Source organism: Sus scrofa, chromosome 16, assembly GCF_000003025.6.
Source record: "Sus scrofa isolate TJ Tabasco breed Duroc chromosome 16, Sscrofa11.1, whole genome shotgun sequence".
Taxonomy (NCBI): domain Eukaryota; kingdom Metazoa; phylum Chordata; class Mammalia; order Artiodactyla; family Suidae; genus Sus; species Sus scrofa.
The window spans coordinates 51126242-51153239 of NC_010458.4; the positions used below are offsets into that span (position 1 = coordinate 51126242).

The window sequence follows — 26998 nt, forward strand, 5'->3', positions numbered from 1 at the left end:
AGTGACATAAGGTAACCTGCCCACAGTCATGTGATTCCTTAGCAGTAGAGCCAAGGCTCAAAACCAGGTCTTTGAGTGCAGGTTCAAATCCACATGTTCTTTCCACTTTCCCCCTCCACAGCCTCTGGGGCTATAAATAGTGGGGGAGGCTGGGATTTTGTGTGTGAGGCCAGCCAGGACTATAGCACCAGGAGGCACTAACATCTCCTGGCCTGGCCTGGCCCAGGCCCTACTATCCGCCAGGCCTCAACAGAACTCGGGCCCAGACAGGCCCCGCCTTATCACCAGCTTGGCTCTCTTGGTTATATTTAGCTCTGAACCTCAAAGAGAAAGGCAAGGCGTGGGCCGGCCCCTGAGACAGCGCACACCCCCGGAACAGGCAGGCCACTGTGTGGAGAAAGAGGATATCTGGCTCAGCCTCTTGAGACGTCAGCTGAAAGCTGCCTCCAGTGGGGCTGTGTGCACCCCTGTCCCTTAGAGCCTGGGGGATCTTGTTCATCTTGCTCCTTGAGGGAGGGACCACGGCAGTGTCTATAATACTCTGTGCGTGGCTGCTGCTCAATAATTCTCTGTTGAGTGAACAAATCAGTGATCCAAGTCCATGTCCTAGAAATCTATAGACAGCAAAAGCAGGCACACGAATTCCCAGAGGAATACCTTAGAAAACCGAATGCATTTCATGCTATTAAATAGTCAACTTTATTCAAGGAATGGATGTATTTTCCTCCTCCTCCTTCCCTTCCCTCCTCTCTTCCCTTCACCAGACCTGGCATGAAGGCCACAGTGGGAAAGGGAGAGGCAGGAGGGACACCAAATCCCGGAGCTGGCTCCAGTGCTCCATGCAGCAGCCACCCACAGTGTGCGACGGCTCTTGGAGTCCTCATGTCCCTGCAGGTGTCCCGATGACAGGCCTCTCTGCCCTTGCTCTGCTTGCCCCTTACACTTTAGCCACCTGCAGAAACCCATGGGCTGTGTCTCCACCTGACCTGTGGAGCGACTGGAGCGGACTAGGGGGCGTGGGCCGGTCTGGTTGGCTGGATCTTGATGTTGGAGCTCAGAGGGCAAAAGGTGGCAGCTCTCAGATCTCACAAAAACGGAAAGAGCCTCTTTTTCACAATATAGAGGACTGTCGCAAGAAAGAGGGCCAGTGCAAGGAAAATGAGAAGCTTGTCCGTCAGCTCTCGGCGATTATATTTTGTGATGAGCTTCCGTCCTAACTGGATGGTCCCCGACATGGACTTAAATTCTTCATTTGCATCCAGGATAGTCCGGGAAGAATTGACTGAAACAAAAGAGGGAGGGAGCCTGGCTCTGAAACTGACAAGCACCAAATCCGAAGACTGCTCTGTCCACTGGGTTACCAGTGATTACCACTGTGCTTGGAAGCAAGTCCCTCTGAGCCAGAGCAAAGGCTGTGAACAGAGGCCACGCCAAGGAGCACAGAACAGGGACAGGGCAAGGAGAGACATACCCCTGGGTCGATTCAGCTCAGAGACCGACAGGGTTTAATTACATACAACATCACAGGGTCATAATTAAGAGTCCTTCCAACGTGGACATCACCAGGGAAAAGGGCAGAAGGCAGTCCCCTTCCTCACCACCACCCTCTGCTTTCTGAAGGAGGCAGGCACGGCTGAAAAGAACCACCAGCCACAAAATTACCTGGGTGACCGTGGACAGGCACTATAAGGTCTCTATGGGGGCCGGAGGCAGAACTTTCCACCTGCGAGGGCACCCTGCCAGGACGCCTTCAGTCCTGGGACACTGGCTGTAGTCTTAAACATGTGACACCTGTGTTCCGGCCCATGTGACCTAGGAGGAGGCACGTGTTCCTTAAGGCTCACAGTGCCCATGTGTCAAACTAACTCTTGAATGTGGGTTTCTGGGTCTGACACTTGGGGAAGAAGGTTTAACTGGCCAGATTCTCCTACAAAGCGGAACAGGGCATCATCAGAACATGCACAGAGTGAGACATGCTGCCAAGTGAGAAGGCAGGTGTGAAGAAGGAGGTGTGAAATGTTTCCATTTGTGTAAGAAAGAAGCGGATGAATAAATTTTGCTTGTGCTACACATGCTGGAGGCTCTCAGGAGGATATGAAAGCAGATCTGGAGGTGGGCGATGGGGTGGGATCAGAAGGGAGGGCAGTCTGTTTCCCTCCTGCACTGCCCAGGGCTGTGCAGCCCCATTTGACTCTCACTAGACACACGTGGCACCTGAGAGTATAAAATGTGTCCAATCCAAACTGCGATATCCTTATGGTAAAAGACCCACATGATTTCAGAGATTTAGTGTGTGTGTAGGGGGGAAGGGGGTATGTAAAATACTTCAAGAGTTTTTACTTTGAATTGCATATCAGAATGATTAAACAAAATATATTATTACAATTGATTTTGTACTTTTTTTTTTTTTTTAAATGTGCCTAATGGAGAATTTAAAGTTAAGCTCACATGACGTTTCTATTGGACAGTGCTGACCTGGAGGTTTTTTCCTTAAAACAAGTAATTTAGACAACCTTTTCACAAAGTTACAAGTTAATAAGCAAGTGAATGAAATTACCAGAGGAAACAGAGCAGCATTTAGAAAAACACAGGTTAAGGGGAATAAACACTCATGTAACAAAAATCCCTCTCAGCCATATTTCTCCATGCCTGCTGCCTTTTCAAAAACCTAAGGACCCAGAGTTCCTGTTGTGGCTCTGAGGAAACAAACCTGACTAGTATCCATGAGAATGGATCCCCTGGCCTTGCTCAACAGGTTAAGGATCCGGCATTGCTGTGAGCTGTGGTGTAGGCCGGCAGCTACAGCTCCAATTTGACCCCTAGCCTGGGAACCTCCATATGCCTCGGGTGTGGCCCTAAAGAGATAAAAAAACTAAAACAAAAAAACCCCCCAAAAACTAAGGACCTGTTAACTAAAAACCTAATGGGCCTTTCTTTTTAAACTTTCTTTATAGGGAATTTTAGCCATCACAAAGTAGAGAGAGTCCCATCATGAAATGCCATGTGTCACCTCCCACACCCAAGAATTGCCAACTCCCTGGCAATCCTGTCCCCTCATGACCCCCATGCAACTCCCCCGACTCCTGTGGTTTTGCAGCAAATTCCAGACATCATATCCCTAGGGCTTAAAAAAAAATGTGGTTCTAATAGGCTTTTAAATCAAGCTGAATTTGTGAGCCATAAAGGAAAGAATTAAGAACTGCATTCTTCTTGCTTTAATGGCTATCTCTCCTATAAAATGGGCCCCAAGAACAACCCTTAACACCCCAGAAATCTTCAGCATCGATGCACCTTTCTCATGGCTTAAATATATGGTCTGTTTCTGACACTTGTGCTGGAGGTGGGTATCCTGTCACTCACACCCGAGCAGAAAAGCCCTTGATTCCCAGGCCAGCTGGCTCCTCCCTGTCATGTTCTCCAAGGCCACTTCCTGGGCTTGGGCCCTGCCCCCAGGGCATACTCAAGAAGTAAGCAGCTGGTTCCCAGACTAAATGCCCACATAGGTACCAAACACAGGGAGGGACCTTGGGGATAAGCTGCTTGTTTTCTTTTGCTTCTGCCTGTTTGACTAGTGTACTTAAAAAAAAAAAAAAAAAAAAAGGCAGTTCAAAATTACCAAAAATTTTTACAGATGATAATGCTACTGTGGTTTGGTTTGGTTTCTTTTTTGTTCCAAGAGCCTCGTATCTTTTAGCGAGACACAGTGAAATATTTATGAATGATGTCTGAGATTTGCTTCAAAGTAATTCAGATGGGGACCTAGTGAGGACAGAGTTGAAACAAGATTGGCCAGGAGTTGACAGCGGCTGAACAGGGTGATGGGCTTGTGGGATTCATACACCACACTCTCTACCTTTGTCCTTGTGTGAAATCTTCCAATAGTGCTTCAAAGAGTAAACTTGCTTCCTCTGTTTCCCTACACAGGAGCTCCCGACAGGGAGAGTCTCATCTGCGTTACAAGGGAGACATCACGGGAAAGCTGCAGAGAGAATCAGATGGGCTCAAGAAGCTGCTTCTGTGGCCTCTGACTTTTAAGAGGAGCTCACAGAAAAAATAATGCTGGGGACAATTGTGGGCTGAGGTCCTAGCAGACTAGCTGGCAGCCAAGGCCTGAACACCTCTCTGCCCGGCAGGGGGTCCCCAGAGCCCTAGATGAGAAACAGACTGCAGCCCTCCCCAGCCCTGCTGGCACCGACTCTCTAGGAGAGGCCCCGGGAGTGCTTCAGAACATTTGGATGGGGGGTGGGGTGGGTCTTGTGGTATAACTGTCAAAACTGGAAAGGGAAATAAGCGCAGTGTATCCCACTCTGGGTAAGACCACACTGTCAAAGGCAAGAGAAACCACACCAACTGGAAAGCTTGTTGGGGGGGAACGGGGGCAGCTTCCTACGGCGCCCTGGCTTTACCTAGCGTCTGCATGGCCTCCTCGCTCTGCTGGACCTGCTGGGACATCATCCTGCTGATCCCCATGAGGCTCTCCGTGATGGTGCTGGATGTCTGGGCCAGGCTCTCTTTGGCAGTTTTCCTAAAAGTCCAGAGTGGGAGGAGCAATGTCAACAAAAGCCTGACTGCAAGAAAGATTCAAATAACATCACATTCTTGGCTTTTTTTGTTTGTTTGGGTTTTTTTTTTTTTTTTTCTTGCTACACCTGTGGCATGTAGACGTTCCCAGGCCAGGGATCGAACACATGCCACAGCAGTGACCTGAGCCACAGCAGTGACAACACCAGGTCCTTAACCCACTAGGCCACCAGGAAACTCCTCTTTTTTTAATCTATTAAATTTGAATATATTTTTAAATGATCATGTTCCATGATGGCAAGGGCCAAGCACACACCCTTGCAGAATGTTAGCAGGAACGTCAGCTGGTGCTGCCTTCTCAAAGCAATCTGGCCACACACATGTATTAGAAGCCTTGAAAACATACATGCTTTTGACCCAATAATCTCACCCCTGGAACTCTCTCCAAAGGAAACATCAAGAATATGGACAGGGAGTTCCCATCGTGGCTCAGTGGTAATGAACCCAACTAGCATCCATGAAGATGTGGGTTTGATCCCTGGCCTCGCTCAGTGGGTTAAGGACCCAGAGTTACCGTGAGCTGTGGTGTAGGTCACAGACATGGCTTGGATCCACGTTGCTGTGGCTGGGGCGTAGGCCACAAAAGAGAGAATGTGGACCAAGCCTTATGTTCTAACATGTGCCCTGGTGTGTTACTTACCATACTGACAAACTAGAATATACAAACATACAAACAAGGGATTAGTTAATAAAGGGAATACTCTGCACTGTTAAAATTTTGTTTAAAGAGTTATTTATTTTTTTTTAAAAAGCAAGTCTCTGTGCTATAAAGAAGAGCAGGAGACTAAATTTTATCTATGGTACGACGCTGACTTTATAAAACATATGGAAGAAAAAGTAATGGGAGAAGGCAATATATCAACACGGTCAGGAGTAGCATGGTTAGGACTTATTTTCCCTTTGTAATTCATATTTTTCTTTCTTTTACCAATGTCTGACAAATTAGCACGTATTTCTTTCATATTTTAAAAAATACAACATACAGTAAAATTAAGTACTAATTTTACGCTGAAAACAAGACTGCGTTCCCTATAGTGGGTTCTGCACCTTGCCGATTACTGTCTATTCTATCACCAGAGCCCAGAAAGACAAAAAGACAGATACCTTTGCCTTAAGAGGTCGCCTCCCTGGAGAAGTTCTGCTTTCTCTAAGTTGTCGATAGCAATTTTGCAAGCGAGATTAGCTTTCCTCCATGAGGTCTGATTGCTGGAATCAGAAGGGTCACGTGTAAGCTTCTGTTGACATCACCAGGCTGTCAATTCAAGTTACAGTGGGTCTTCCTTCTGGCAAAGGAACGAGGAGGAGGAAAGCCACCCGGGTGTGGTCCGGAGTTCATCCCCACCTCCTGCCACTTCCTCCCCTTGGTTGCCCCAACGACTGCTATGGCTCAGGTCCTAACACCTCTCTATCCAGACGCTGGAGGCTCCCTCTGGGACATTCTCCTACAGCCTGTTATCTGCCCCCCAACCCAGGGCCGCCAGAGGGAGCAGTCTGGCTACAGCATGCCTGTGTTTATAGCCTGCAATGGTCCAGACTTGGGAACAACATCCCAACTCCTCGCTGGGCACACAAGGCCACGTTCTAAGTTACCTCCTACACCTGATTGCTCTGCCTTGTGTGCTGCTTGGTTCTGTTCCTCAAGAGCCATGCCTTGCTCAGCTTTGTATCACCAGTACCCAGAGTGAGAGTTACTGGCCTATTAGTTGCTCAATCTATATATGTAGTAGGAAATAAAAAATCATTAAAAGATAGTCTTCAGTATTTCTTCAAGTTTTCTTGTTCTTTATATACCACAGACAGATCATGACGACACAAATGCACATATGAGCAGGGCCCCATCTGACATGATTCATTTCCATTCTTTACTTGATCCCAAATTTACTCAAATTTGGTAAACAGTTCTCTGGAGTCAGAGTGGGGCCTTTGCAGATGGACTATAAAAAAGTTAATGGGGCCCCTCAGAGATGCAAACTCATGTGCTCAAACTCCTACAAAGCTTGCTCAAATCAGCTGTGCTAACCCCCAGAATATTTAAAAAGGCAAGGACAATACAGAAACTGATAGGGCGGTTTTGAACAGCACCTCTGTGTTGGAAGTGTTTAAATAGGCCGATGCCTGACCAGCATGTTACGCTGTCTCACTTCTGTTGGGGAACCCATTACCTGAAGCGGTCCACCTTGGCCAGGCACAATAATAGCCGCTTGCATGAGTTGGGTCGCAGCAGGAGGCCCTGATGAGGAACCCGGTGCTGCCCTGAAGACTAACAGGGAGGATCTGGGAGGGGCCGAGAGGAGGGAGGAGACCATCGACCTCCCGGAATCCTTGGCTGGGATCCGTCTCGGCTGAGAGGTGCCTGCACCACCAAGAAGAACCCTGAGCTGGACCAAATGTGGGCCAAGCAAGATGACTGGCCAGAGACGACCTGGAAACTAACCCCATTCCCGTAAAGCCTGAGACTGTGAGCCTCGTGCAGAGCAGTTCTCCTGGTTCCCTCCCCTGCTGCTCTCCTCCTGGGCGCCCCTTCCCAATAATGTCTTTTGCTTTTCAGCACATGTCTCCTCGGACAATTCATTTCTGAGTGTTGGACAAAAGCCCATGCTCGGGCCCTGGAAGGGATCCTCCTTCCTGCAACATTTTAAAAAGAATGAATTATATTTTTGATCTGCTTGCAAGGGAGTTCTGCTGGGATCTGCAGTGTAGAGATGAGTGAGCAACAGAGCCTGCCCTCAGGGGATCACATTTACTGGGGAGAATGACAGACAACAAATATTTACCTTTTTTTTTTTTTATTGACCCGAGCACAATAACCCAGGTATGCAAGCACAAGGACTGTTTCAATATACAGATGCCTAAATATTAACTTAGCTGCTTTCTCTATTCTATCCTGGAATTCCACAACATGAATGGCTGCTCTCAACTTTAAACACATGCTGGGCTGAATTTGTCGGTGTAACTTGCTAGACTTTACAGTGTTTATAACCCGAGTCCCCATGGTGGTCTAGGGACATAAAAGCCATCATGACACAAAGCATCACTGGTTGTCACCCACACATCCCTTCCTCCTTAACAAAGCCTCTACCACACCCGTATTTTTGTCAGTCCCTGTTCTCCTGACCGCTGGGTGTTATACACACAGCTGCTGGAGTTTCTGCTGTGGTGCAAGAGGATCGGTGGCATCTTGAGAGCTGTGGGACACAGGTTTGATCCTCTGTCCAGCACAGTGGGTTAAGGATCCAGGGTTGCTGCAGCTTCGGCTTATGTCGAAAGTGCGACTCAGATCTTTCTTTTTTTCTGCCTTTTTTAGGGCTGCACCTGCAGCATATGGAATTTCCCAGTCTAGGGGTAGAATCAGAGCTGCAGCTGCCGGCCTACACCACAGCTCACGGCAACACCAGATCCTTAACCCACTAAGCAAGGCCCGAGATCGAACCTGCATCCTCATGGATCCTAGTCAAGTGTGTTCTGCTGAACCACAACAGGATCTCCATTTACCGTTCTCTCCGCCCCCCTCCCACCCCGGACCTGATCCCTGCCCGGGAACTCCAAATGCTCTGAGGCAGCCAAAAAAGAAAAAAACACAGCTGCAGGAAGCAAGGATGATAGTGGAGAACTCCTCAAATCAGAAGCAAAGCTGCAGACACATACAGATGTTAGACCAGCTAACAAGGACGAGGAGAAAACCTACGAGGATGGTGACATAATACGGACTTCAAAAGAGAAGAGTCTGGCTACTAGGGGCCCTCAATTATTTTTGCAATAACAATCCTCTTTATCATTATGGCACAAACATCAAATGCCAAGAGTCAGGTACTGTTGCATGTTTTAAGATAATTTGGTTGGAAAAGTCCCCCAACTCTATACCAAGAAATAGCACATTATCCTCAATTATATCATCAAGGATTCACATATAGCTGCAATGAAACCCTCAATTTGATTTAACAGAAGGTTATGTTACTTTCACTTTCAGTGGACTTTTTCTGGTATCAGTTCTTCTTAGATCAAAAAGAACCTTATTTTACAAAAACGACCATTTTTTGGCTTAAAAAAACTACAATACAGTATAATGTTCAATATGCTCTTTTAAACTATGCACAGCCCCACCTACCCAATAGTCCCTGCTTGCCCCCAGCTTCAAGAATTATAATTGGTCTGGGTATAAATGGCACAACTGAGTCATGAAGGCAGGTTTATTATGCAAACTCAGGCACAAGCCTCACAGGGAGCAAGTGACCCAGCTGAGGCCACTGGTAGGGGGTCAGGCTCCACTTACCTGAGCATCTGCTTTTTATGATTCTCCACTTCCTGGAGCAGAATTTGCTTCTCTGACTCTTTGTCTTGCTCTTTAGCCGACTGCTCAAGCTCCTTTGGGGGGGAAAACAGCTCTAAATTAAAATGATTTTATTTATAGTTTTATTTATTTATTTATTGGCTGCACCTGTGACATGTGGAAGTTCCCAGGCCAAGGACTGTATCCACGCCACAGCAGCCACCCAAGCCACCGCAGTGACAACACCAGATCCTTAACCTGCTGCGCCTCAAGAGAACTCCCCAAAATGATTTTATTTATTTATTTATTTTTTTTTGTCTTTTTGCCATTTCTTGGGCCACTCCCTCGGCATATGGAGGTTCCCAGGTTAAGGGTCGAATCAGAGCTGTAGCTGCCAGCCTATGCCAGAGCCACAGCAACGCGGGATCCGAGCCACGTCTGCAACCTACACCACAGCTCATGGCAACGCCGGATCCTTAACCCACTGAGCAAGGGCAGGGATTGAACCCGCAACCTCATGGTTCCTAGTCGGATTCATTAACCACTGCACCACGACAGGAACTCCCCCAAAATGATTTTAAAAGCTAACACAGGAGTTCCCCCTGTGGCGTTAACGGGATGGGTGGTATCTCTGTAGCGCCAGGTCACAGGTTCCATCCCCCCTCTGGCTCAGGGGGTCAAAGATCCAGCGTTGCTGCAGCTGTGGCATAGGTCACAGTTATAGGTTGCAACTCTGAGTCGAATCCCTCACCTGGGAACTCCATAGCCACAGGATAGCCAAAACAAACAAACACTGGAGCCTACAAATCCCACTCTGATATAGGACAGAACTATCACACTGCTGTTTCTAAATGCTTACTCTCAATCTCTGTACATATTTCACTGCAGACTGGTAGCAAACAGGGTTTTAAAGTCCATGTAGGGACAGAAAAAGCATTTTTGTCCATTTGAGGCTGGGAATGGGAACAGAGAATACCACTAAGCTAGGACTGCAAAATACACCCTCCATGAAAAGGTGCACTAAGAAAATGTCTGTCAACCCACACAGAGAAAACATGGAAGCTTGTCCTTTTTTCCTGTGGGGTCTGGCTAGAGGGATGTAAAATTAATCTCCCTGGAGAATATATAACCACAGAGCTACCCTCACACTGATCTGGGGCTCAAATTCATCCTCCGTGGGTGGTTCAAGAACTTCCATGAGGGAGTTCCCATTGTAGCTCAGCAGTAACGAACCCGACTGGTATCCATGAGAACAGGAGTTTAATCCCTGGCCTCACTCAGTGGGTTAAGGATCCAGTGTTGCAGGCAAATGGCCACAGCTCTGATTTAACCCTTAGCCTGGGAACCTCCATATGCTGAGGGTACAGCCCTAAAAAGACCAAAAAAAAAAAAAAAAAAAAAAAAGAATGAGGACGAAGTTCCCATTGTGGCTGAGCGGGTTAAGAACCTGACTAGTATGCATTAAGATGCGGGTTTGATCCCTGGCCTCACTCAGTGGGTTAAGGATCCAGTGTTGCCATGTGCTATGGTGTAGATCAAAGATGTGGCTTGGATCCCATGTTGCTGTGGCATAGGCCGGCAGCTATAGCTCCAATTTGACTCCTAGCCTGGGAACTTACATATGCCGCAGGTACAGCCCCAAAAAGCAAAAAAAAAAAAAAGGATAAGGAAACTTCCTAATACTGACATGGAAAGATCTACAATATATATTGTTAAGTTTTAAAAAATTAAAATGATTAAATCAGTACTAGAGATGGAGGCGGAAAGAGACCAGCTAGGTTCAGTGACATTGCTGACAACCTAGAGTGACCTCCTTTGACAAAAACTGCATACTGGCAAAACTGCCCTTGAAAATCCCTTAGAAAGCAACACAGGACATGGACATTCTGTTTCTCAGGGTCCAAACTGCCAGTTTTTCAAGTATCTTTGGAACAGACTGTCTTCTTCTGTTAAGCAACAAGGGCTGGCATTTGGGACCAGGTCAGATAAAAAGCACAAGTCTCTAAATCCAGCATCACATGGATGGAGACCAGGTGCCCCAAGACCCGCCCAGGGATGGACAGACCCATGCTACCAGCTTACCCTCACTCAGGGCACAGCACAGAAACACCTACTTTCCTTGCTCTAATGATTTTGGAAACAGCACATATACCCTAGTTGAATTCAAGACTGTTACATAAGCATATGATGCGACTAGAGACACAGAAACAGAGAGGAAGAGGCCAAAGTGACAGTATGAAAAAAAAAACCATTACCAGATAATTGTAATGAATTGAGGTGGATGGGTTAGAGAGAGGGGTAGAGAAAAGAAAGTTAATTCAAGTGATCTCTGAGTCTTCAAGTTGAAAAATTCCAAGGACAATGAATGCTGCCCAGTCTCAGCATCCCTGCTCTGCGGACACTTACCTGTATTCTGTGCCGCAACTGTTGAAATTTTTCTTTCACTTTAGTATTCAGTTCCGTAAGTGCACTTAAGGGTCCTGAACAATCTCGAATATCCTAGGAAAAAGTGAAGAGATGAGGGAGCCTTTCTCAAGGCAATGAAATGAAACGACACCAGCTGTACCGTGAGAGAGTTGGCTTAGGTCACAACTAAGTTTGGCCTACTAACTGAAATTCATCCTGATCTTTGATGTTTACCTCTACAACACAAGCAAAAACAATGTAATTTACATTTTTCTCATCCCGCTTTAGATAACTTCTCAGCAAGTAACATAAAAGCACAGATAGAAACACAACTCTATCTTGACCTATTAGTTCCTGAAGTTTACCAAAACTCCATTCAGCCATTATGAAAGACTTAAAGCAACTTGTGACAGGAATGGACATCTAAAAGACAGACTGTAGCTTTACTTTAATGGTGGGGGGCACTCCTATGGCATATGGAGGTTCCCAGGCTAGGGGTCCAATGGGAGCTACAGCTGCCAGCCTACGCCCACAGTCACAGCAACAGAGGATCTGAGCAGCGTCTGTGACCTACAGCACAGCTCACAGCAACGCCAGATCCTTAACCCACTGAGTGAGGCCAGGGATTGAACTCACAACCTCATGGTTCCTAGTCGGATTCATTTCCACTGCGCTACAATGGGAACTCTGACGTATTATAACATTAGACTGTAATGTTACATGGTTCCAACTTAAAAGTCAGGATGCGGAGTTCCCGTCGTGGCGCAGTGGTTAACGAATCCGACTAGGAACCATGAGGTTACGGGTTTGGTCCCTGCCCTTGCTCAGTGAGTTAACGATCCGGCGTTGCCGTGAGCTGTGGTGTAGGATGCAGACGCGGCTCGGATCCCATGTTGCTGTGGCTCTGGCATAGGCCGGTGGCTACAGCTCCGATTGGACCTCTAGCCTGGGAACCTCCATATGCCGCGGGAGCGGCCCAAAGAAATAGCAAAAAGACCAAAAAAAAAGTCAGGATGCTAATATTTGGCATTATATGACAAGATTAACTTCTTGATCTAATTTTATAAACCCTCTATTGTAAGTCACTGTTTATAAACATGCTCAAAGATAGATTTAGAATTTGCTTCTGGACATTCAGAATTTCCAGGGCCAGGTTTTAAAGCAGGCCCTAGGATATATTATGTACATTCAAATTCTGGTTGTAGCAATTATAAGCTGTTTTATTTTACCTTGAAAAAGTTACTGAGTCCTATGTGCCTTAGTTTCCTCATCCCAACATTACCTACTTCATAGATCAGGTATGTAGTAAAGGGTTTAGCAGAGGAGTTGGAACACAGTAAGAATGCGCTAACTCTAGCTATGATCAACTGTTCTCATCACAAGAACAAAGAGAGCTAGAGAGTGCCCAAAAGGGCTTAAGCAATATAGATTATGTGAAAAGACAGTTTCGTTTGTTTTATGACTCCTCAACTTATTTTTCTAAAATTGGCCCAGAGGTTTGTAGTTTATACATCGGAAACATGAAGTTCAAGAGTTTAACTGTTTGCATCAAGTTGCCTCACTTGTTCTATGGATTATGCATTAAATCACACTTCTTTGCTCCATATAATAAACTATTAATTTGGTTTATTTTGCATTTGGCTTCTGTGGGGAGCCTTATTTTCCTCCACCTTTTACCACAGTTGGCTGCAAATTCTCAGTCTACATCCAACGTTTAGTAACGTTTGTTGTAAATGGAAACGATCTGCCTCAAATGAAGATTTTAAACTCTTGGTTTCCTTTTGCTAAACTCAAGTAACCATTTCTACATTCCTAACTCTTGCCTATGCCAAGGGGTTTATTGTTATCTTCTACCCTCAAACGGCCTAAAACAAAGGACCTCAATTACCCCATCTGTTAAACGAAGTAGACTCAAGTCTTTTTTCTATACTGACTTTCCCTGTCCGACCCCAGTTTTGCCATTATCTGCCCTCTGACCCAGGCCTTGGCCCTTGACTCGATTTCCTAATTTACAAATCACAACGTCCAGGTTACGTTCACTTCATCCAGTGCCTCCCGCGCCAAGGGGCCTTTGGTGACCCGGGACATCAGACCCACGGAACTGGCCACAGGGGCCGGGGTTAACGGCCCCCAGGACTCTACCAAAGGATGGAAAGGGCGGTGTCAGAAGGCAGGGCCAAGCAGGATGACAGGTAAATTGGAGACTGGGGCAGGGCGAGGAAACGGCCGGAGTGGGGCAGGGGCCACAAAAAGGTAGCCAGGCCTGAGGCGGAGGCTGGGGAAGGGAGAGGGAGAGGAGAGGCCTTGGAGAGGGCGAGCCAACGGGAGCCGGAAGAAGGATCAAGGAGAAGAGTCCAGGGGATGAAGGGAACGGGACCAAAAGGGGAGCAGCTAGGAAAAGGGGGCGGGGCCAGCGACCTCGGAGACTTGACCAGATGGGGAAAGCTCAGCAGTGAGACCGCCGAGCTGAAAGAAAACCAAAACCACTTGGGTTTCGGGCCGCTGGTCCCCATTGGGGGTCCTGGGAATTAGTACCTGAATAAGCGCCTTCACTTCCAGGTCGAATTTAACAATCTCTTGGTTACAGATCCGTACGTGGACATCCTGGGGAGCCGCCATGTTGGGGAATGCTGACTACGGACAGCCGCGGGGCCCAAGTTCCAACGCGTTTTCTCCCGGCCTCCCTTCCTTCCCGGCCGGGCCTTGGGGCAGCGCCCCCTAAAGACCGGCCTGCGGCGAGCGAGGGCGGCGGCGCAGTGGTGGGGACTTTCCCTGACACGTGGGCGCGCACTCAGTCGGCCTGTTGGTGTGGATCTAGTTAAGAGAGAGAGAGAGAGAGAGAGAGAGCGAGAGCGAGAGCGAGAGCCGAGGGTATTATCGAGAACGCTTTAACGGTGATCCCTCCGCATACTCCGCCCATCAGCCACTCTAAAGAATGCGGGGTTTTTTGCATGGGGGCGGGGGGTGGGGGGAACCGCTGGAAGAAAAGTATCAACTGGGATATCTCTGAAAGGTATAATTAACAATTGTTTACACTTTTTTAAACTTTCTTGTATTTTCATATTTTCTACAGTGAATATAAATTGTGGAATGAAAGAAAAAAATGACAAACGTTGTTACACTTTTTTAAATATACGAAATTCAAGGCAAGTCCCTAGGGAATCTTCTGTTAGTCCAGCTTGAGTGCTAGGGATCTTTGCGTCTAAAATGCGCAACTGGTAAGTCACATTCCAGTTTATACCCCTTCTCTGCTCCTGGCGGTTCCCTTTTGTGTACAATTAGATTTATTAAATAATTTACCTGGCTGGAGTAGTTTTGATGGAAATAACAACCTGGCTGTTGTCTCTCTCTCAACAGACAGAGAGTCTTTCACTTTATTTTTCTTATAAAATAGTCCAAGTTTCTTAACTTGGCCCTCAAGACCATCAGCTACCCCACCCAGCGCCCCCGCCCCCCTTGCATTCTTCAAGCTCTTTTTGGGTCCGTAGTTGTGGGGTTTTTGTTTTGTTTTTTGGGTGGTTTCTCTTTGGCTGTGCCTGGGACATGTGGAAGTTCCTGGGCCAGGGATTGAACCTTTGCCGGAGCAGCAACCCCAGCCATTGCAGTGACAGTGCTGGATGCTTAACACCCTGAGCAAATGGGAAGTCTGGATCTGTAGTTGTGGAATGTGCTTTTCTCCTTCTTAGAATGCTTTTCCCCACTTGCCCTCACCCCATTCACCTTTGTTCTGCAATCATAGACTGGGAAAAACTGAGTGTCAGCTGTTGCCCTTTAGCCTCACAACCACCCTTGAAATAGGTAATAACCCAGTTTCACAGTTCGGGAGTTGGACTAAGGCCAGATCAAAACAAAACAAAAAACGAGTTCCCGTCGTGGCTCAGTGGTTAACGAATCCGACTAGGAACCATGAGGTTTTGAATTTGATCTCTGGCTTTGCTCTGTGGGTTAAGGATCTGGCATTGCAGTGGGCTGTTGTGTAGGTCGCAGACGAGGCTCAGATCTGGTGTTGCTGTGGCTCTGGTGTAGGCTGCGGTCTGGGAACCGATGAGGGGTCCAGTTAGACCTCTACCCTGGGAACCTCCACATGCCGTGGGTACGGCCCTAGAAAAGACAAAAAAGACAAAAACAGAACAAAACATCCTTGCCCCAAGGTTGCCCAAATTAAAAGTGGCAGAGCCTTAAGTGAAAGCCCTATCTTCCTTCCCTCAAAAACCAAATATGGCCCCTTGAATAGTGTCGAATAAGGGGGGAGCTGCGTGCTCCCACATCTGTATTCCTCCAGTGTTCCACACCCCCTCCCTCCAGGCCTTCATTATTCCACTGCATCTAATAGAGAGGCCACGTGAGGGTTAAGGCAGGCTTCCCCTCTCGGTACTTCAGCCTCCTCAGAGGCTAGCTGGTGGAGATCACAGCTACATGAAGTCATACATAAAAAGCACCAAGCACAATGTAGTAATGTGGCACATGCTAAGAATGCAAAGCACATTGGCCGCTATTATTATATTACTGACATTTGTGGCACTCTTCCCTTGTGCCAGGAACTTTATATGAAGTGCTTTATGTGTATCATTCTTTCACAACAGCCCTGAGGTAGAATTATCCACTTCCTACAGATAAAGAAACAGGCACAGAGAGAATAATGACTTGCCCAGCGCAATGGAATGGCTAGGTCGAAGGTTACATGCATTTCAAAATTCTAATACATACAACTGCATTGCTTTTCTTAGAGGTTATATCAATTTACACTCCCACCAGCGATGTGGTATGAACGCCCGCTTTCTCATGGCCTCACCCACATGGTGTGATAACAAACACTGGGATTTTTGCCAATTGGATCAAGTGAAAAATGCCACCTTTTAATTTGCATTTCTCTTATCATGAATAAGGTTGAGAACTATTTGTATTTACTGTTTTTCTATTAGGTTGTTGGTCTTTTGCCTATCCATTCCCAGGAGCTCTTTATTCATTAGGAGGATTTGTTCCTACAGATAAGCTTTGCCTCTTTTTTTTTTTTTTTTTTTTGTCTTTTTGCTATTTCTTTGGGCTGCTCCCACGGCACATGGAGGTTCCCAGGCTAGGGGTCTAATCGGAGCTGTAGCCGCCGGCCTACGCCAGAGCCACAGCACCGCAGGATCCGAGCCACGTCTGCAACCTACACCACAGCTCACGGCAACGCCGGATCCTTAACCCACTGAGCAAGGGCAGGGACCGAACCCGCAACCTCATGGTTCCTAGTCGGATTCGTTAACCACTGCGCCACGACAGGAACTCCGCTTTGCCTCTTAAGCTACAGAATTTTGACTTCGTTTAAGTATTTTGGGTTTTTTTTTGTTTGTTTTTTGTCTTTTTGCCTTTTCTAGGGCTGCTCCTGTGGCACATGGAGTTCCCAGGCTAGGGGGCCAATCGGAGCTGTAGCCACAGCAATGCGGGATCTGAGCCACGTCTGCGACCTACACCACAGCTCACGGCAATGCCGGATGCTTAACCCACTGAGCAAGGCCAGGGATCGAACCTGAAACCTCATGGTTCCTAGTCGGATTCATTAACCACTGAGCCATGATGGGAACTCCCGTTTAAGTATTTTGGACCTTCAAGATTTGAAATTTTTTATTTCTGTTTCATATATAATTTGTTAATCTTCATTTATGACTCCTAGATTTGAGATCCCATTAGAAAGGCCTTCCATGCTCACATGGGTTCAAAGGAATTCCCCACATGTCCTAGTGTTTTGTTTTGTTTTTGCTTTTTAGGGTTGCACCTGAGGCATATGGACGTTCCAAGGCTAGGGCTCGAAAGGGAGCTGCAGCTGTTAGTCTATGCCACAGCCTCAGGAGTGCCAGATCTGAGCCTCGTCTGTGACCTATACCACAACTCATGGCAACACCGGATCCTTAACCCGTTAAGTGAGGCCAAGAGATAGAACCTGTATCCTCATGGATACGAGTTGGGTTTGTTACCACTGAGCCACAATGCGAACTCCAACTCTAATACTACAATTTTATGTGTTTTAATATAATAGGATTGAACACACCATTTTTCCCTTATGTGAACTTTAGAGTTTCTGAATTGTATTGGTCTGTCTTATTAGGATGACATTAAGTGACTTATTTTAGGAGAGCTTTATGCCGTTGACCGCTCCTGTTCACGAACTTGATCTATCTTTCCATTTGTTCAAGTCTTCTTCTGTGTCCTTGATAGTATTTTAATGTTTTCTTTAGACTTTGTACATTTCCTATTCAGTTTATTCCTGGTGATGTTTAAGACTAAAACCTTTTAAAAAACTGAGGTTGACGTTTTTCAGGTCAAACATCCTGGATCCACAAATAAAAGCTCCCTATTGAGGACAGTGAAGAAACCCAGGCTGCTGGTGGTTGATGTGCCCACATGACCTTGGCCCCTTTTCCCACCATGTTTCTTGCCGGTAATTCCTCTGTGACCACCAGTCACCAATTGCATCTCTGTGCTGCAGTGAAAGAAGAAAACATAGTTTCCCTTTTCTCTGACCTCCAGCACACCTCCTTCTAACAAAAATACCCCTCAATTCTAAAGCCCTTCAGCTAGAGGCCATCTTTGAGAAACAGATGTGCAGCCTGGTGACCTGCACTCCCCAATCTCTGACTCCCTGCCAACGTTGTTTTCCTTCTGTCCTCTTTACCTCCTGATCCTGACACTAGCTCTTGGTTGCTACATCTATTAAGTTTTGGCCAGAGTTCTTTCTGGTTTTCAGATTTTAAGCCCATTCTCTCCCTTCTACCCAGACATCCATCCAAACATTGCCTGTGATGTGGCCAGGTCCCTTACAGAGATGCATGGATTGTCTCCGAGGGATGCAAGCAGAGTGCCATCTGAATTGGAGTTATCTACCGCCTAAGCTGGCTCTGGGGCGAGTCTCTGCATCTGAGTCTCGTCTGACTCTTGTGTAAAATAGACATGACCACCCACCTCACTGGGCCATGGAGAGCAGCAGGTGAGTTCCCTGTTGGAAAAGCACCTAGCTGGGGCTTAATGAATGCCACTCTAGCCTTCTGGGACCTTCTAATGCTTCTTCCTATTCTGAACCTTTCTGCTGGGATATTATACTATTTCCCAGCTACTTTTTTTTTAATTTTTTTTTTATTTTCCCACTGTACAGCAAGGGGGTCAGGTTATCCTTACATGTATACATTACATTTTTTCCCCCACCCTTTCTTCTGTTGCAACATGAGTATCTAGACATAGTTCTCAATGCTATTCAGCAGGATCTCCTTGTAAATCTATTCTAAGTTGTGTCTGATAAGCCCAAGCTCCCGATCCCTCCCACTCCCTCCCCCTCCCATCAGGCAGCCACAAGTCTCTTCCCCAGCTGCTTTTCATACTTAGCCATTTTTTGTCTCTGGCTAAGGCACTCTCCTGGTTTTGAAACAGAGTGTGGGTGAGGAGGGATGACCGAATGACCCACCTCACTGGGAGCTACCTACAGAGGGTTTAGTTTCCTAAGTGCTACGCTGACCTGGTTCACCCAGCTCCTGAAAGTTCCCAGACCCCGACTGAGGCTTCTGTGAGGTCAAGTCCTAAAGCAGAGCCAGTCCACGAGAGACCAGGTCCACTTTGCTTCCTCAGTGCCTCAGTGTCACTCAATGCAGCAAAAGGGGCTTCTTCAAGGGACCAGGGTGGTCAATGAACACAGCCTGTCCATGCGCTAACATAGCCCACTGGTACCTGTGTCCTTGCAAATGCCTCTGCAATAATGTACCTGGAACATAACAGCTCCTGTGTTGTTCTGTGGTTCTGTTCCCTTGTGGCCTCTGTCAGCTGAGTGTCCCTGGAGGTCTTTCTTTTTTGGGGGGCTGCGCCCATGTCATGTGAAAGTTCCTGGGCCAGGGATTGAACCTGGGCCACAGCAGTGACACCACCAGATCCTTAACCTGCTGGGCCACAAGAGAACTCCCCGGAGGTCTCTTTAATCTCCTTCTAGCCCTGGACCTAACAACAAGTCTCGGCAGAGTAAGTGCTAAACCAGTGTGTGTTGGCCAAAGGAACACACGGCTACTGTGGTGTTCACACGGCCCCCTGATGTAACAGGTCTATGCATACGCCTAGCCCTGTTGGGGACTTACTTAGAATTATGAAACACAAATGCATACAAAGGCTTAAGTTAGGGGAGACTCAAAATACTTAATTTCTCTCAGAGAAATCACTTGGCCAGAGAATCCAGGAGGAGAAGTAAGGATAAACTAAACTATGCTCTCAACTACAAAGAATGTGAATCTTTTAAGTCAACAAATAATTCTACATAATCGCTAAATTTCACTCATGTATTGAAAAATGCGGGTTTTTCAAACCAAAATGTTGGAAAATGTTAGCTCTTCGTACCCTACACCAAGAGAGGGGCTGCGTACTCAAGAGTTCAGTGCTGTCTTTAGTTTGGAATTCGCCGCAGGGGGTTATATTTTGAAGAGGAGTGGACAGTCACCTTGGAAAGCAACAGAAAAGCAATAGAGAAAGGAAAGACAAACACATGAGGCAAACAATTCAAAACCTTTTCTTTCCATCTTTTTTTATTTTAAGTTACAAAGGATGTTGCATACACTGATGAATCTGTATCTGACTAGAAGTGCTGAGGGGTTGGAAGGTGACAGAAAGCAAAGGCAATGTCTGAATTGCCTTTTCTTCTGAAAAGAAAAACTGCACAACTATTAACCAACATTTAATAGAATAATTTTTAAACAGCTCATGCGTCAACAAGATAAAATTCTTTCTAGACAAAAGACAAGACTGAATCCAATAAAATGTTTCATAGCTCCAGTTGGGGGAGGGAGAAACAAAACTACAGAATATTTATGATAGCATTACAAACAGGATCCTACGCGACTATGCAAAAGAGGTCGCCACATGGTATGAACAAATGCTTTGAATTCTTGCCCTTCCGCTCTTCTCTTGTGACTTCTTATGTGCGGTCAGCCCTAGTATCACTGTTAACCACAAATGCTAAGATACAGGACAAATCCTAGGGAAAGAAGGTTAAAAAATTTAAAAAAGCAGGCAGTGGAATACAGTGTCATAAAAATGTGGTGAAGAGGCAGATACAGTACACACGTATACATTTCTGTTATTTGGTTCTGAAAAAAACACAGGGCGAAGGGCAAGACACAGTAATCAGTCCCGCTCCCATCCACCCAGAATTTAATGAACTACACCATTGTGTTTACATTGTTATGAAAGAGGCAAACCTAGTTCACCCGAACTTGGCACACTGAAATACCCAACTCTGATGTTCTGTGCTGGTCACCAAGTCTTCAATTCCAAAATACTATTCAGAAGTAGTCTTAAGGGTCAATTCCCTCACCACTACCCCCAAATCTCTTTTTTAAAGGAAAATAGCCATTTGGCATAATTCAGCTCCTAGGTGTAATTTCTACAATTTCGGTCAGTTTACGAAGCATGCGGATTATGCTTCAACACATAACCCCACTTGCCTATGGAAGTGTAAAACGTTCAGTAGTACATTTTCATCATCTTCCCCCAACACGCTTATTCCTTAAAACGAAACCACCATTCCTACAGCTGACATTCATTAGTACATCCCAATGTGTTTGAAATATTAAAAAAACATGGAGTCATCTTCTCATAATGCCCTTATTAAGATTACAAAGATTACAAAAGAATCCACAAGTATTACGGCACTGTGTGAGACTTATTTGTCATGATCCGAGGGAAGAACAAGACTGCAGTTCTGTGCAAAGTTGTGGAAATGGCCTCAGTTCCATGGGAAATGGTATTCCACAAGAGACTTCACTAGAAGGATAAATTGAAACCTTTTACTTTAACACTGAAAGCATAATTCAATGCATTCTCAAAATTCAAGTTTCGAGATTTGGAGAGATGCTAACATTCTGTTACATAATTAACTAGAAAATACTTGAACAGAATTTCAGGAAGACTATATAAAGAAAGGGATCCTAAGTTTTTGTTATTTCCTGCTGAAGGCAACTTGAATTCGCTTCTTAGAAAGTTAACTAAATCTTAGCAGCTAAAATATCTTAAAATGTATGGAATAAAGAAAAGCACATCCATTCTTGACGTTTTGGTGAATAAACTAACAGCTTTATTAATGAAGGCAAACATCAGATAATTGTATGAATATTATATATAAAAAAGAAATCCAAACTAACAGCATTGTATTTCAAAAGTACTGTACTTTTGTTTCTTTTAAAGAGACTTGTCATCTGTTGTATAAAACAAACAAAACGAGTACTCTTCTCCTAAAAAATTCTGGAAAAATGAAATAGTCAATTTCAAGCTGATGAACTGAACACACCTTTCTTTAAATGCAGACTATTGCTAAGGAGCAAATAAAGTCAAGCATCAGAAAGAAGATGTATGACAAATTCATGAAAGTTAGGAAAAAGGGATGTAGTGAAATTACTGCTCATCCTTCCCTCTCATATTCAAAGACCATTCAAAACTGGTCTTTCATACAAATATAAAATAACAACAAAGAGAGGGAATTTGAACCCATACCCATCTGAAATCCTTCATGATGTTTTTATAATAGCTCTGATTCTCTTACCAAAAAGGTCAAAGTGAAAGATTTAGGAATTGGAAGGGAATGAAGACGTTTTGTTTTAAATGTACAAGTAAGGCACAATATAAAGCCACATCATAATCTGTCATGAAGGACATAGGAAAGGACAAGAATCATACATGGTACAGTAGAACAAGCAATCATATTGACTGAAAAAGTGTGGCACCCAATTCAAAACTCAGACAAGATCTTAACAAGAACAACTGGACAGCATGCTTTCATATGGAGACAAATTCTATAAAGAATCCAGTGTATCTGAAACGAGGAAGAATGTTTTTTGTGTTTTTGTTTTTTAATCATAGTAGTACTAGGGTCAAAGTTTCTATTTGCTTTTGGAACATGGGTTTATTTGAGTGAATTCACAATGCCTTCACTTAAAGTAAGATTCTGGACTTCATTATGAGCTACCATGTATGAACACAGAAAACCTTTAGAGAGCTCTTCTCTAATGATCTTCACCCAAAAACACATGCCACGATTTTCAAAAACAGAACATGTACAATTGTTGGGACTTTTACGTTACCCTTATAAGATTTGTTTGTGTGATACACTAAACGTATATATTTTAATGACAATAGAGGAAGCAGATTATTACTGGCATTAAAGTACAACCATTTCTAGACGGTTTTAAATGCCACAGAGTCCCCTGGTTAAAATGTAAAGCTGCACAGCTTGCCTATGTCATCTTTATGATAAAGTTAAAACAGCAAGAGGATTTAACTTTCACTCTACATTTTACTGCCAGGTTTTTATTTAGATCAAGTATCGCTGCAGCATTCTGACCAGCCCAGATTTAGCAGCAAATGGCAGGAATCATATAAAATGCATTTTTTTTAACAAAGTGCTTTTCTAAGATATACATACATATATAAATAGGTACAAAATAAAGTGTCAACATTAAAAAGCTCAACTATTTAAAAGCTTTTAACTATTTAACTTAAGTAGTACATATAAAACACTGAAATGCAAGGATATGGAATCTACTAAACAGATTCAAAGTCTTTTTGAAATGCAAGACCAAAAAATCAAATTCTGGTTTGCAGACAAGAAAAAGGTATCAAAAAACCAGAATTCCTAACAGAGCAGCTAGAAAGGGGCAATTTTATAAACCTCATCAGCTGAATCTCTAACTTGAAGTGATTTCACCTGATTGCAAAACTGCCATATTTTGGAACATGTTTCAATTTCCCAGACACACTCTGTCACAAGTTACAAACCTGTGCTTTGCCTTCTCCCACCTAAAAAGGAAAAACTTTGAACAATAAACTTACATTCTATTAAACCATTAGATCTGAGCTTATCTGTTTAGTGTGAACCCACTAACCAGGTACATTTCCACCAAGCACACAGGGGAATCTTGTGCATCACAGTTCAGCTAAGCCTTTAAGACAATCCCTCTCAGAGTTTCTTTTTCATAATGTCAAAGAAGCATGAAAGCATAGTTGCTCAGTTGTTACTGTGTGTTTTAGAATCAAACCTTTATAAGCTATAGCTTCATGTGCTTACAAATGGGCAAGGGTGGTGGGGAGGGAGAAAGTAAAAGAAAAGGAGACAACTGTATGGACAAAAGATAATTAAAAATAAATTCTCCAAGGGGTAATGGAGAAATAGTTGGAGAAATACATGCTTTTTCAGCAGCTAGGTCTGAAATTTTTGGTATTTTTTTTTTCTGGCTAAATAGGATTTTTTTTTTTAAGATATAATTTTTAGGCTACCAGTTTTCAGAATTCAAAACACAAGATCTGAAAATAAAAATAAAACAGTAAGAGAGACAGGATGGAAAGATCTGTAGGGAAGGTTTATAATGCTGCCTTGACATAAGAAATTTCTCATCAGGAGGTAAAGCTTTAACATAGTTAAAACACTGACTAATGAAGCTGTTTTATGTGAGCAAAAAAGAGCACCTAAAAACTAAATGTGTTAATATTTCTCAGTTCTAGAAACTATAGAAGTCACATGTTAAGTTTGAAGAAGCTAGTTTGAAAATACCTGTACAAAAATATAAAAATCTATAAATTTTTTTGTTTTTGTTTTAAGCTTGTGTTGATCTTTGAAAATATTACATGCACAATAATACATCAATTGGAAAAGTGGCAACTAAAGAATTAGATATTTTTAGCTTTTTTCTTTCTTTACATATATATACATAATACAATAAAAATAATCTGTATTTTGGTTGTTTGGTGGAAGTATACTACAATAAGCTAAATAAACTTTTAAATTTTCAATGTCAAAAACTATTTTACCAATAGCTTACTAAAATGAAATATATTAAAATTTCCTACAATAAGTGCAGAAATAAAAAGACTTATAGACACCTAAATGGCCACCAACTTATCTACTATGGAAGCGAACTAGAGGAACAGCAAAATAATATCTGTATGTGTGGATGCTCCTTCTGTAGATAATTGGACCCAAACAGAAATAAAATTCACAGTTCAGTAAGATCCCTAACCCTGACCTTTTCATTTTTTCTTTTTTTTCTCCTTTTTTTTTTCATACATTCATACAGTATCATGTAAGCTGTGCAAAACTTTACTTAGACTGGCAGTTTGCCATATCAGTTGCATTTGTCTTTGGTACAAAAAATAAAACAATCGCAATAATGTGCAAGTATTTGTCTTCTTCCGGTCAAGTACCGAAATATGAGTTTTCTAGAGCCATCTTTTTTTTTTTGTTTGTTTTTTTGTTTTGTTTTTTATACAATACACAGACTCTGTGGCATATATCTACATTTCAACATAGTCCTATATACATTCAAAAAATCTGAAAAAGAGTTGGAACAAAAAAACATTTAAACCCCATAATTTTTCCATCTATATATCTTGTTTTTCCTCATTAGGGTTTTCATCATACAAAATATTACCAGTTTTATAGTTTCCCCAAAATACAAGGCACAAAGAATATGCTTTTTTTTTCTTACTTGCACAGACATTATATATATATATATTTATATATATTTATATATACCATATTGAGCTCAGAAAATGAACATCTAATATGGCACATGGGCATGAATGCTGGGTTGTGCCATGTACAAGTGAAATTAATAGTTGTGGAAAATTAGAACAAAAAGCAGTAATTCTAAAAACAATCTAAACTGACTGTTTAAAAAAATGCTTCCTCAATTTTTTTGTGTGGTTCAGAGCATAAACCTGCCACAACATTTGGCATTTACCATTCTCTACACTCTTCCAAAGTGTTTTGCTTTAACAGATTTTGCAATCTGTACCTAAACATCTACTTAAATGTATGAATTTCAATTCTGATGCCAGTAGCAGTTTTAACCATGGTTTATGCTCTGAAAATGCAATAATCAAGTATTTTGGATCATGCTTCACTTATGCTACTTAGTTCTTAAAACAATGTAACCTAATTGTAAATGTTTACATAATGCTAAACTGACATGCAAAACAGAATGAAAATTTACAATGAATAACGTAACACAGACATTTCTGACCAGTGGTCCAATGAGGCTGATTACACTTTTGATGTTGGTATCCTTAGTCCTACAAGGCCTCCGGTGGGATTGCCTTCTGCAGTCTTCTCTAACACTTGGTTAACAAATTCTGAGGTTTGCCCAGCAACTGGGAGACCTGAAGAATAAAAGGCACGCTTAGACACATGCGAAGGCAATGAGTAGGAAAATCTGAAGGTTAGGAGTGGCCCTCGGCTCAATGCTGGTCCTGATGCATGCTCTGCTGTTTGCTACTATAGCCCAGAAAATAATTCTACCCACCAAATCATGAGCCTGTAAGATTAGCAGAGTCAAACCAAGAACAGTCCAAACCCAAATCCCATGCCTGCCAATAGGCACTGTGCCCCAAGCCTGCTCGACGTGTTTTTCCCTGTTCTCCAGCCAGTCTCTTCCAACTGCTCCAACCTCACTACATCTCACAGATGGGCTTCACCCACGTGACTGAAAATATAGACCTGAAGGATATTTTTAGTCATTTTTATGATTGGATAAATTTTATGTTCCCTTTTCTTCATTTTAAAGAAAAGTGGATGAGTAAGCAAAGTCGCAAGAGAAAAGGAAAGGTGGTAGACGCTGTAGGCATGTTGATTCCTTCTGTCTTCCTCATCTTCTACAGCTGAAGTCAAAGTTTTTTGGCTTTTTTTTTTTTTGTCTTTTTGCCACTTCCTTGGCCGCTCCCTCAGCATATGGAGGTTCCCAGGCTAGGGGTCGACGGAGCTGTAGCTGCCAGCCTACACCAGAGCCACGGCAACTTGGGATCCGAGCCGCGTCTGCAACCTACACCACAGCTCACGACAACGCCAGATCCTTAACCCACTGAGCAAGGGCAGGGATCGAACCTGCAACCGCAACCTCGTGGTTCCTAGTCTGATTCAGTTAACCACTGTGCCACGACAGGAACTCCCAAAGATATTTGATTTATTGATTTTAAGTAACATGTATACATGTTTTAAAATTTAAAAAAAAAGCAATTAAAAGGAGAAGGAAGGAGAAAAATACTATTTAATTATTGCTCATAAGAAGTCAAAAGATACTGGAGTTCCCGTTGTGGCGCAGTGGTTAACAAATCCGACTAGGAACCATGAGGTTGCGAGTTCGGTCCCTGCCCTTGCTCTGTGGGTTAATGATCCGGCATTGCTGTGAGCTGTGGGGTAGGTTGCAGACGTGGCTCAGATCCCGCATTGCTGTGGCTCTGGCATAGACTGGCAGCTACAGCTCCGATTGGACCCCTAGCCTGGGAACCTCCATATGCCGCAGGAGCGGCCCAAGAAATAGCAAAAAGACAAAAAAAAAAAAAAAAAAAAAAAAAAGAAGAAGTCAAAAGATACTGTAAGAAATAGAGAGATGACACCACTTTAACCATGTGATCTCTTCAGCAGGATCAATCTTGGGACAAACTGATACCATGTACCTCTTGACTGATGGAATGATAAGGATATATATAATCTACAATATATTCTTGCCACAAAAACTGAACTCCCACCTAATCATGAAGAAACAGATGAATTCAGATGTTGGGACATTTTACAAGATCAACTACCTGGATTTTCTTATGGAAGAAAAAAAAGCTGGGAGACTGATCTAGATTAAAGGAGACAAAAAAAAAAAAAGATATAATAGCTAAATGCAAATAAATGCAATCCGTTAGCAACTAAATGCAACTCATTATCCTTAACTGGATCAAACACAAAACAAAAGCTTA

The 26998-nt window shown here is 43.8% G+C and overlaps 2 protein-coding genes and 1 long non-coding RNA gene across 6 annotated transcripts in view; 1 reads left to right on the forward strand and 2 right to left on the reverse strand.

Moving 5' to 3' along the window:
• BNIP1 (BCL2 interacting protein 1) lies at positions 681–14148 on the reverse strand. The gene is made up of 6 exons (XM_003134044.6): positions 13790–14148; positions 11255–11347; positions 8852–8943; positions 5686–5787; positions 4407–4525; positions 681–1282 (listed from the first exon to the last, which is right to left on the reverse strand). The coding sequence occupies exons 1-6, from the start codon at positions 13871–13873 to the stop codon at positions 1086–1088; spliced, it is 687 nt and encodes a 228-aa protein (XP_003134092.3). The 5' UTR covers positions 13874–14148; the 3' UTR covers positions 681–1085.
• Positions 12205–26758, forward strand: LOC102165988. 2 transcript variants are annotated; one of them, XR_002339698.1, is made up of 4 exons: positions 12205–13446; positions 13842–14267; positions 18013–18221; positions 26673–26758. It is a non-coding gene; the product is annotated as an uncharacterized LOC102165988 (long non-coding RNA). The 2 variants fall into 2 exon arrangements; XR_002339699.1 differs by having other exon boundaries at positions 26676–26758.
• CREBRF (CREB3 regulatory factor) overlaps positions 19774–26998 on the reverse strand; it is a 64792-nt gene continuing 57567 nt past the window's right edge. For all 3 annotated transcript variants that reach the window (XM_013990647.2, XM_005657631.3, XM_021076896.1), the window contains exon 9: positions 19774–25414. In XM_013990647.2, coding sequence (XP_013846101.1) covers positions 25299–25414 — 116 coding nt within the window. In that variant the 3' untranslated portion in view covers positions 19774–25298. The remainder of the gene's footprint in view (positions 25415–26998) is intronic.

Coding starts and splice junctions, on each gene's coding strand:
- BNIP1 (XM_003134044.6), bottom strand. CDS start 13,873: ATGGCGGCTCCCCAGGATGTCCACGTACGGATCTGTAACCAAGAGATT. Junction 8,944..11,254: donor AGTTGCGGCACAGAATACAG/GTAAGTGTCCGC, acceptor TCCCCCCCAAAG/GAGCTTGAGCAGTCGGCTAA. Junction 5,788..8,851: donor CATAAAAAGCAGATGCTCAG/GTAAGTGGAGCC, acceptor TTCTGATTCCAG/CAATCAGACCTCATGGAGGA.